This window comes from Hemiscyllium ocellatum, chromosome 37 (genome assembly GCF_020745735.1).
Source record: "Hemiscyllium ocellatum isolate sHemOce1 chromosome 37, sHemOce1.pat.X.cur, whole genome shotgun sequence".
Lineage (NCBI taxonomy): Eukaryota > Metazoa > Chordata > Chondrichthyes > Orectolobiformes > Hemiscylliidae > Hemiscyllium > Hemiscyllium ocellatum.
Genome location: NC_083437.1, coordinates 28,763,872 through 28,776,128, shown reverse-complemented (window position 1 = coordinate 28,776,128; position 12,257 = coordinate 28,763,872). Strand labels below are relative to the sequence as shown.

General features: G+C 39.7%; 1 protein-coding gene across 1 annotated transcript in view; it reads right to left on the bottom strand.

Annotated features, from left to right (window-relative positions):
* camta1a (calmodulin binding transcription activator 1a) overlaps positions 1–12,257 on the bottom strand; it is a 1,231,004-nt gene that overhangs the window by 1,157,930 nt on the left and 60,817 nt on the right. The window contains exon 2 of the mRNA XM_060851985.1: positions 9,131–9,249. Coding sequence (XP_060707968.1) covers positions 9,131–9,249 — 119 coding nt within the window. The remainder of the gene's footprint in view (positions 1–9,130; positions 9,250–12,257) is intronic.

The following is a 12,257-nucleotide window of genomic DNA, read 5'->3' as shown; positions in this document are numbered from 1 at the left end:
GGTTCAATCTCTTTGCATGGATCTACGTTCCATTAGATTCCAGAGGCTGCATGCCAGCACTTACTCAAGCACAATTCCAACTGTTATCCAACAGTTCACTAATCTGCACTACTCTCACTATCTGAACTCCAGTCTGCCAAGCTCTACGAAACAAATTTTCTTCACGGTTTCCTACAGCTCTGCTCTCAGATGCACCAATCTTCAGGGATTTTGCTCAGCTCTCAGATTCTCATAGCTAACAGCAGCAATTTAGCAGTATGTAGTCATTTTCACTTGTATTCTCCCACAAACTCTGTCCCAAGCTAACAATTGTCATGGCTTTCCTATTCTAACTAATTGCAGCATCCTAGCTCTATGGAGCTCTTCTCCTATTTCTGAGTAACACTGAGTAAAATCTACAAACCCTTGAATTTCAAATCAATGGTCTTTAAACTAGTTTTGAGTGCCCTATTTAAAAACCTTGCAATAAGCATAAAGATTGGTTTCTAAACAGGTTAAAAACAGAACTAAAGGAACATCTTGTTCCCAAATGTCTTGAATTCTTTCACGGGATATGAACATCATTGTCTGGGTCAGCATTTGTGTCCATCCCTAGTTTCCTTTGACAACGTGGCAGTGAGCTGACTTCTGCCTTTTTAAACTATTGCAGTCCATAACATCTGAGTAGACCCACAATACCAGTTGGGATGGAGTTCCAGGACTTTGACCTTCTGGCAGAGCAGCAGACATGATCTATATGGATGTCAGTAAGGCATTCAACAAGGTTCCCCATGGGAGACTGGTGAGCAAGACTAGACCTCATGGAATACAAGGAGAACTCGCCATACGGATAAAGAACTGGCTCAAAAGGTAGAAGACAGAGGGTGACTGTGGGGGGTTGTTTTTCAGACTGGAGCCTGTGACCAGTGGAGTGCCACAAGGATTGGTGCTGGGTCCACTACTTTTCTTCATTTATGTAAGTGATTTGGATATGAGCTTAAGAGGTATAGTTATTAAGTCTGCAGATGACAGCAAAGTGGACAGTGAAGAACGCTACCTCAGATTACAATGGGATCTTGATCAGATGGGCTAATGGGCTGAGGAGTGGCAGATGGAGCTTAATTTAGATAAATGCGAGGTGCTGCCTTTTGGGAAGGCAAATCTTAGCAGGACTTACATACTTAATGGTAAGGTCCTCGGGAGTATTGCTGAACAAAGAAACCTTGCAGTGCAAGTTAAAGCTCCTTCAAAGTTGAGTCACAGATAGATCGGATAGTGAAGGAGGCATTTAGTATGCTTTCCTTTATTAGTCCAAGTATTGAGTGCAGGAGTTGGGAGGTCATGTGCGGCTGTACAAACTAACATTTCAGGAATACATTAATCCTCTAAAAATGTCTTCATTTAATTGTTTTGGCCCTCCATTTTGTGCCACCCTGTGAAATCAAACTGAAGCCCAGATACTATGAAACTTCACAGGTCTGGAGTTAAAATTGAGGACTTCAGGGACATAAGTCCCATGATTGTATGTCATTGTGCTGCAACCTGTGCTGGTCTATCCTGCCTGTGTAGGGGGAACAGGGTGGTTTTGGCTGGGACTCTGTGTAGAAAAGGTATGATTCTGAGAGTCAGAACACAGAGCTGTTGTTTCCCACTTCTCACCGGAGTCTCCAGATATTCATGAAGAGAACTTTGCAGTATCAACAAGGCTGTATTTGCCATTTATATTTTTGGTGCCCTACCAGTTGGTCTGGTTTCAGAAAATGCTCGCAATACACAAGTCATTACTTTTATACGGTCTGTGTCTTTTTAATCATGAAACCTCTTTGCATTTAATCTCTCTCAACTTCTATTCTATCAAAGATATCCTCTTTTGTTACTCTTGCTCCTATCTTTTGTCAACTATGATGAAAGATCATTACAGAATCATAGAATCGCTACAATGTGGAAACAGGCTCTTCAACACAAGTCCACATCAAAATCAAGAGTAACCCACCTAGTCCCATTCCCCTAATCTGTTACTCCAGATTTATCCCTGACCAACGTACCTAACCTACACATCCCTGAACACTGTGGGCAACTTAGCATGGCCAATTCACCTAAACTGCACATCTTTGGATTGTGGGAGGAAACTGGAGCACCCGGAGGAAACCCACGCAGACATGAGGAGAATGTGCAAACCCCACACAGTCACCAGAGGCTGGAATCAAATCAGAGTCCCTGGCACTGAGAGGCAGCAATGCTAACCACTGAGCCACCATGCACATTAACTCTTTGGTCTGGAGAAAGTGGGAGGATTCAAAGGAGAAATTGAGGTTCAGGACCAGTTCAACCAAATGAATGTGTGTGTCAGCGGAACAGTACTCGTGGGGACACCGGGTGAGGAAGAAACAGAGGGCTTGGGGGCCTTCGTCATGGAGGCTGGAGGTGTATAGGGACTGGATGCCCATGGCAAAGAACTTCCATTCCAAGACTGAACCCCAACCTACTGGCTACACAATTGGTGATCTAAGGCCAACAACGTGATATCATTGTCAAAAAAACCAAAAGGATTAGGAGAGAGCTCTCATTCGACTTGTGATTTAGATATTTGATTTGCAGAATTTGTTCCTTTTTGTCTGTTTTCCATTCATAATATTTCTGCACAGCAATTTTTCTTGTCTGTCCTGAACGTGAACGCCATTGCCTGCGTTCTTCTTCTGGACTTGCATTCTCAGTCAAGATTCAGATTCAACACAAAGCTGGAGCTCCCATATCTTGGAAGTAGAAGCCCTAATTGTTCCCATGTGCTAAGACTTACAAAACCCATGCTCAGCCATTCACTGCTTCCCTTGCTCAAGTGAAGAACAGCAAAGCAGCAACAGCTTTTAAAGTCAGTTTTAAAGCAAAATGGATGCGGATCTTGAACAGAATACAAGTCTCAGAGAATGAAGCAATATCTGGGTGAGGAAGAAATGTTCCAATAAGAATGCCTCTTATACTTAACATCCCAATGAGTACAGGCCCAATCTCTGCTCATAAGACTACCATCATTCCAGAAAGCACTGAACCCTCTCTGGCCTGTCTCAAATGCAAGTAACCCTTGAAGAGGTTGTTTATTCATTTAGGTATGGTATTCCTGATCTATACCAAAGGCCTTTTTTAAACAATTAAATGAAGATATTTTTAGACAATTAATATATTCCTGAAATGTCAATTTGGGTTTATACAATCTAATTTTTGATGTACTCGGAGTCTCACTTTAGCAAATCAAAAACATAAGTCAAACAGTCAAATCAAAGCAGAAATGGCAAGATAGGTGACTGACAAAAGATAGCATTTTAGTTAAGTAGTAATAAATTCTGCAAGTGGAACTAAAGCGGTTTGCTTATACGTATCTGTCTCCAAAATGCACTGTAGCAACTTAACAAAGCTCTTTTGTCAAATTCTTCCAAATCAACAATCCCTATGCCTCAGAAGGGCAAGGAAAGTAAGTACATTTAGAAATTTTATTCCAATTCTCACACAATCCTGATTTGGCACTGTATTTTTGGGTTTTCACTGTCACTGGGTTAAAATTGTGGTACGTATTCTCCAGCACCATTGTGGATGTATCGACATTGTTATGCACTAGGCCAGACCACTCAACACATTCTTAAGCAGGCTGCCCAGACCATAATTTTGCAATTTGTTTGGCTAAGTCTCCTTCATATTGGAAGGACCTTGTGAAATTTGAAAGAGTTCTGAAAAGATTTACAATGATGTTGCCAGAGTTGGAGGATTTGGGCTGAATAGTCTGGGGCTGTTTTCCCTGGAGCATCAGTGGCTGAGGGGTGACCTTATGGAGGTTTATAAAATCATGAAGGCCATGGATAGGGTAAATAGACAAGGAATTTTCCCTGGGGTGGGGGAGTCCAGAACTAGAGAGCATAGGTTTAGGGAGAGAGGGGAAAGCTCTAAAACAGACCTAAGGGGCAGCGTTTTCACACACAGGGTACTAAGTGTGTGGAATGAGTTGCCAGAGGAAGTAGTGGAGGCTAGTACAATTGCAACATTTAAAAGGCAGCTGGATGGGTCTATGACTAGGAAGGGTTTGGAGGGATATGGGCCAGGTACTGGCAGGGACTAGATTGGGTTGGGATATCTGGTTGGCATGGACACATTGGACTGAAGGGTCTGTTTCCATGCTGTACATAGCAATGATTCGAAGTGTACAGTGAAAATTACCTGGAATAACTTAGCGAGGTTGACTACCAGGTTTTAAAACAGAAAGAATTATTCACAAAATTACACAATGAAACAAAGAACAGAATAAAGAACACCTACAGAACTCAGTCTATCCAAACTAAACTTGATTATGCTCTTCTGAATATACGCAACAGTCCCAATAAGCAAACCACTTAAAAAAACAGTAAGAAAAAAGGAACAGATGCTTACAGTTTGAAATTAGAAGGGCATATATATATATATATATATATATATATATATATAGAGAGAGAGAGAGTTCACACAGTCCACTGCTGAACCCCCAACTAGTTCTGAGATGAACTGTTCAGCTGAGAGCTAACAACTCCCCTTTCATTAAACAGGTCACTTCTAAAACATGACCACTTTGGCCGAAGTCTCATCTGTTTACATATAAACAAAAGGCCTCTCAAAATCCTTTTCATCTCTGGACCAAACTAGTCTAATCGGAGCCCAGCCCGCTTATGACCCCTCTGAAAAAAATCAATGGCACAGTACCCTTGAGAAAAGGAACAGCTTTGTGACATCACATGAAGTGCAACGTCCATGAAGAGGGCTTCAATATCACTTGTCCAAGGACAATTAAATTTGGGAAATCAATGTTAATATTGAACAAAACTTACATTCCATGAATAAAAATAATTACAGTACATCCTATTAAAGTTAGCACTTGAAGATTTCACTTCAAAAAGTAGCATGCTGAAGGTGGACGTTGCTATGAAATCATGCTCTGTGGGCTACAATTCTAATAGATATCAAGATCATCCATCATTAGTTTTAAAACTGACCACATTCCTTGACAATTGAAACTAAAGTTTATTCATGCTCTTTTTGATTATGTTGTTGATCCCCACCTCCTCTGAATTTGATGATTCAGTGGAGTCAGGTATATCAGCTGGCGCTGGAAGATAGCTAACAAAGATTTATGATTTTTAACAATACATTAAAGCATGCTGAACTTTATTAGAGTGATTGTTTTATTGGGATTTTTCCCCACAAGTGTAAAATCTTAACTGAAAACTCTTTTATATAACCTTTGCTGATTTCCACATTAAAATGCTCATATTTTGTTCAAATCCCTCTACTATGGCACTGTCATCTACTATCATTATGACCTGCTGTAGTCCTGTGTCCTCTGAAGAGTTCACTAAACTAAAATGTTAATTCTGCTTATCTTTCCATAGACACTGCCTGATATGCTGTGTATTTCCAGCATTTTCACTTTCTATTTCAGAATTTTAGCATTTACAATATTTAGTTTTGTATGGAGGGATTCAGTAATATTACCTTAATGGTATTTTGTTCAGGTTCAAGTTTACTCTGTATTGGAGCAGCCCATGACTAAAGTTGACAAGATGGCAACCTGGGGCTTTGTAGTTGAGACAAGTTGGCCAAAAGGGATTAGCAGTTACATGTAGCAGATATTCACAGCCAGACTTGTGGCCTCCAGACAGGGTTACCAGTCTTTGGGGGGGGGGGGGGGGGGGGGGGTCATTAAAAAAAAAGAGTCCTGGTGAGATGAAGCATTAGGGATTGTACTCAGGTTTCTTTTAACAGGTGGTTCTAAATACATAAGCAATTCAATAAGGGGGCATTTTTGAAAGACCTACTTAAGCCAAAGTCCTAAGTTTGTTATTTCGTAAAAAATAGAAAGAAAAGTCTGATCCTACAGTGTTCCGAACTGTCTCGGTAATTGCTAGAAATGCAAACAAATTAGGGCGGCATTGTGGCACAGTGGTTAGCACTACTGCTCAGAGTGCCAGAGACCCAGGTTCAATTCCCACCTCAGGCGACTGTGTGGAGTTTGCACACTCTCCAGTGTCTGCGTGGGTTTCCTCCGGGTGCTCCGTTTTCCTCCCACAGTCCAAAAATGTGCAGGTTAGGTGAATTGGCCATGTTAAAATTGCCCGTAGTGTTAGGTGCAGGGGTAAATGTCAAGGAATGGGTTTGGATGGGTTGCTCTTTGGAGGGTCGATGTGGATTGTTGGGCCGAAGGGCCTGTTTCCATACTGTAAGTGATCTAATCTAGTGTAAAGGATTAGTTGAATTCCTTGAGCAATTGTTTGTAGGCAGTAAAAGATGTTCACTCCATCATTAAGATAATGCAATAAATGTTGTAAACACAACCAGTATAGGAAGGAGGCAAAGAGAGGTCAGGACTGGGCATGTGTGGAGATGCTAATGTTGGACTGGGACGATAAAGGAGCAACACTCCGAAAGCTTGTGATTTCAATTAAACCTGTTGGACTATAGACGAGAAGGGTGGCAGTAGAAAAGCACATCAGGTCAGGCAGCATCCGAAGAGGACAGTTGACGTTTCAGGCACAAGCCCTTCATCAAGACTTCGCCATCTGCAGTCCTCACTTTCTCCCTGTTGGACTATAACCTGGTGTTGTGTGACTGCTGACCAGGACTGGGGAGAGATAAACAACTGAAGTTTAAGTGCAAATGTGAACAAACTCTTACATCCAAAAGAACAAGAGGAGAGTAACATAGACAGATGACAAAATTCAAAAGGATGATGTGGTTATGTCCACTCATTTGTGGAACCTAAACAAGTTTCATTTAATAAGTTAGTAAGACTGTACAGTGATCGAATTTCATCCTCGAGTAGAATTGCAATATATGCTTTCTATTAAGGAAAGGAAATTAGAATCATAGAATCCCTACAGTGTGAAAGCAGGCCATTCAGGCCATCAAGTCCACCCTGACGATCTGAAGAACATCCTACCCAAACCCATTCCCTACCCTATGCCTGTAACATGGCATTTCCCATGGCTAATCTACGCAGTCTGCACATCCTTGGATACTATGGACAACTCAGCATGGCCAACCTACCCAACCTGCACACCTTTGGACTATGGGAGGAAACCAGTGCAAGCAGATAAAACCCACAGATCGACAGTTACCTGAGACTGAAATCAAAGAACCAGTCCCTGACCCTATGAGGCAGCAGTGCTAGTGAGTCGCCATGTTGACCCAAATAGTAACAGAAAATGTGGAGTAGAAATAGTAAAAGATTCATTTGAGAACCAAACTCTGGTTTAAAACTCACATGAGAATAACCAGGACTTTAATTACAACTTCAAGTCAGAAGGACTGTTGTTTGATCTCTCAGATTGCAGTGAGGGGGAGCTGTTCCTATTTGTCAGCAGTGTCACAGAATTATAATAACTTTATATTAGAGACGACTTTCAAGACTTTACAACAATTGGTAGAAATTAGTTTACTTCCTAATCTTCCATACGAATGTCAGTAGAGAATGTGAAAGAGTTCTTAGTGATAAGCAAGCAATCCAGTTATTGGCAAATAATGCAGTGCAGCTGGCAAATGTTTGGGAAGGAGTGTAACTTTCAGAAGCATTCTAAGATCCCAAAGGCAGGTGATGGAGGTATTTGGTAGACATATTAAGATAATGGGAGGACCTAGGGCTGACCAGAGCTGTCCATCATTGATCACGTGATAATAGATTGGATGTATAAATTAGGGGACGTGGCTAACAATGTCAACGTTACAAGTAACCATTGGAACATGAAAAAGTATAAATATGTTGTATTTAGCTGGGGAAAGTTAGTGTGTCACGGGCCCTCTCCTCCAATTTTAGCTATAATTAAGAGAGCAAAAGGGCTCCACGTGAAAGTCAGACTCTTAGCGTGCTCTAGTCTCTCTCTGTCTGTAAACAGCACTCTGTAGAAAGATTGCTTGCACTACTGAACAGAGAACTCAAGACTCCTCTTTGATATTTCTCCCTACAACACCTAATAGTAAAAGGTTAAATATTTGCTCTTGACTTACATGTATAGTGTGCAACTCATTTCATTAGTGAGCTGCAGTTTCAGATCACAATGCTTGAACATGTAAGTTGAATCTTGGGACTAACTGTGCAATCATTTATTACAATCCAGTTTAAAATATACCAGATGCTGTGTTTCTTTTGAAAAAAACTTACCTAGCAGTTTTCCTAACACCATGGTTACAAGCTCTAAAATCAGCAAATGAATACACAAACTCAGGATGCTTTTATAATCAATTAATTATTATAATGCTTAAAGTAGCCTGTTATGAAAATAACTGCCAGATTAATTTGACACCCTTTTAAAAACAAAGAATTCATCACCAGTTGATACATAACTGAAGGGCAGGTAATTAACCATTATGCATTCATATATACATAAATGCACACATATCATTCAAAATGAGACAATCAGAAGGATTTACAGTCCCTTAACATACACCAAGTGAAGAGTGTGCTTGTGAAGATCAAGCCTTGTCTACCAGGAAGTCTTATTCAATATATCAAGACCATCATCCCCAGTTTCCTTTCTTGGTTTGATTCAGTTATGCAACACAATTGATAATTTTCCAAATGCGAAACTCTCAAGCAAACAAATAAAATGCAGTACTAGAACAATCTACAGCAATGGCAAGCCCTTTTAAATTTTCTAAAAAGAAAATCACCGTGCTTCAACCAACCAGATCATCCTAAAAATGCGACCAATGTGACAACAAATAAGGTTTGCATTCAGTTCATCAGCCATCAGAAACAGTACAGAGTGTCTGAGGGACTTCAACTCATGCAGCTATCCAGATTACAAGGAATAGCTATGTCCTGATGGAGAAAGAAATGCTTAGTAGCTAACAACTACAACAACCCAAACTGAAATGCCTAAGGAACTGGGCACTGCATTTACAAGACATTCCCAATGAAAGCTATGATAATTTTAAAGTTCATAATCTGTACAATCAGCCAACATTATGGAACATTATTATGACATGAATTTGTTTTGTTATCTCTTCCTTTATCTGCCATTCTTACAAAACCAAAAACACAATCTAAAATAAAGGTTCCAAACTAAAGAAACAGCTCTCAATGTATTATCAAGCTGCTTATAATTAGGCAAAGTCAGAAGAAACAAATGCTTCACAGTACCTCATTTGTGTTCCAGCGGTGTCGCTCCTTTGGTAAAGCAGAACATTTCGGTAGACATTCGAGTAACTTCTTGGGCAAAAATATTTTCACATGACTGCCATTGCTGTTCCCATGATCATCTGAAATGAATTAAATGATACAAATTCCTTATAGGTTAAAATATTTTTGATCCATATTATGTTGAAATGTATTAAGTAAGACAGATAAAATGCTTGAATGCAAACCAGGACTACTGTTATGAAGTTGAAGGTGTGTACTGTACCTTTAAGAGACAGACAATGCTGTTTTCTTCCTAATTTTCATTCCATCCCACTCAGCATAAAAGTTTCTTCTATCCTTAGTGTCAGCCTTCACTCAGTGAGTCAGACTATTGAGCATTTAAATCCTACTCAAGATCTGAGAGTAGAATCTAGGCTATCAGCAGTGCAGTTCTGAAGGAATAGTACACCTTCAAAAGATGCCATCTGTCATGACTTGCATATTTTAGGCTTTAAAATTGAATACAAAAGTCTGCAAAAGATCACCAATAGGTCACCCAATTTTCTTTGTGGGTTGAAACCACATCCCTACCTCAAGAGAGAGCATAAGGATCATTTCAGACTTGTACTCAATGCCCTTTCTTGAAGCTAATTCGAATGGATATTGTCAAATTGAAAGGATCTTTTAAATACAAAGACACTGGCTATCTCAAGGAGTGAAACAACACAAGATAATTGGAATCAATAGATACATCACTCTTGAGAAAAGGATACTGAACTTGTAAGAGCCACATGACAGAAGCATTGTTGACTGTTTAAATCAGCTAGGAACTCCTTCCAGATGAAACCCATTGAACTAGCTGCAAGCAGCCAAGGTAATTAGTAACAATTCCTTGAAAATTGAATCTAAAGTGAGAGAAGGACTCATCTCTCCACAACCTGTTCCAAATTCAAGTTCACCTAAAAGTCAACTTCCTGGAAAATTGATTACAAGCGACTTCTCGCAGCTTACTAAAAACCCTTAGTATTACTATGCCTTTACTTTAAATTTACAATATCACTTTCTAGTTTAAAAAAAAACTAGAAACTAGTTTTAAAAAAACTAGAAAAAATCTAGAAACTAGAGACTGAGAAAATGATAAACTATCAAAGTATTATCATCTGTATCTCATCAATGTGTGTAATATGATTGCACAAGTGAATGAAACATAACAATAAGTTCAAAGTAAATAGTAAGAAGTACCTTTTACATTAAACACAAAAATCTTACTACTGGAATTATTTAATTAGGATATTCCAACCAGAAAACAACAGTACATGCACCTTTTACATATAAACTTACATATCGTGAGCAATAAAAAGAAACAAATTTTCATCACAACATACCTTTTAAAGGAAACAGTTGGTTCTTTGGTTTAATATCGTCTCAAGTGAGCTGAACATCCAACCACACTATTTGGAAAAGAGCAGCTAAGTGCTCCTGCCAATGTCATAGATACATACAGCACAGAAACAGACCAGATATCTGAACCTAATCTAATCCTATTTGCCAGCATTTGGCCCATATCCCTCTAAACCCTACTGATTCGTATACCCATTCAGATGCCTTTTAAATGTTGCAATTGCACCAATCTCCACCATTTCCTCTGCATGAAAAAGTTGCCAGAAGTCCCTTTTAAATTTTTCCCCCTTCACCCTAAACTTGTGCCCTTTAGTTCTGGACTCCCCCCAACCCAGGGAGAAGACCTAGTCTCTTTGCCTTATCCATACCCCTCATGATCTTATAAACCTCTGTAAGGTCACCCCTTAGCCTCTGACGCTTCTCTCCTTATAGCTCAAACCAGTCAATCCTGACAACATCCTGGTAATTTTTTTGTGAACTCTTGCAAGTTTCACAACATCCTTTCAATAGGAGGGAGACCAGAATTGCACACAATATTCCAAAAGTGTCCTAACCAACATCCTGTACAGCTACAGCAGACCTCCCAACTCCTTTACTCAATTCAAGGTTTGCGTAATTCTAGGTTTCCCAGCTCAGCAAACACACAACTACAACATCCTGCACTCTATGCTTTGACCAATAAAGGAAAGCATTGCAAACACCTTCTTCACTATCCTGAGACTTCACCTTCAAGGAACTATGAGCCTGCAAGCCAAGGCCTGTTTCTTCAGCAACACTCACCAGGACCTTATTGTTAAGTATATAAGTTCTGCCCTGATTTGCCTTTCCAAAATGCAGCACCTCACATCGCCTCAGCCTCCTGGCCCACTTGATCAAGATCCCATTCTTCTGAGGTAACCTTTTTCACTGTCCAGTACATCCCCAATTTTGGTCTCATTTGCAAACTTACTAACTATACCTTGCATGTCCACATCCAAATCATTTAAGTAACGAAAAGCAGTGGAAACAGTGCCAACTCTTGTCTCCAGTCTTAAAGGCAACCTTCCACCACCATCCTCTGTCTTCTACCTACGATCCAAGTCTGTATCCAAATTGCTAGTTCACCAAGTGTGTTACTCAACCACATTATTTGCGCTACTGACAGTGAATCTTTGTTGGATACAAAATATTAGCTATATTTTCCTACAACAGTGACTTTTTAAAAAATCTTGTTAATTGGTTGAGGATTTGGGATGAAAAAGATTTACGGGTAAATGCAAGTATTTTTAGCAGTCATTTGGTGGCACAGACCTTGCGCACTGCTGAAAACATATGCAGAGTAAAAATATTCAACAAAATATACAAACAAATTGGACATACTGAACATTTCTAACCAGTCCACAACTGCAGTACATTGCCTAACATTAAAATTTAATTCTTCCGTTGAATAACATTGGCTGGATAGTACCGAATTTGCAAAAAGTTATGTTGACAACCAATTTAGCATTGTCAGTCAGGCTTGCAATGTGGCACGCTAGTTACATATATTAGTACACAGAGCCCTGTTTTTTTGCAGGCAGAAGAAAACATGGGTGCACATTGTTGCGTTATATATACACAAAATAGGTGAATGACATTCACTGGTTCAATTCTCAGAGCAATGCCCTGACTATAGTCAATGCAACTCATTTAAATTTAGAATAAGCCTGACAGTTAACTGTCAATCATTAATTAGCACACTCTCCATGGCAACATCCTTACCAATTGG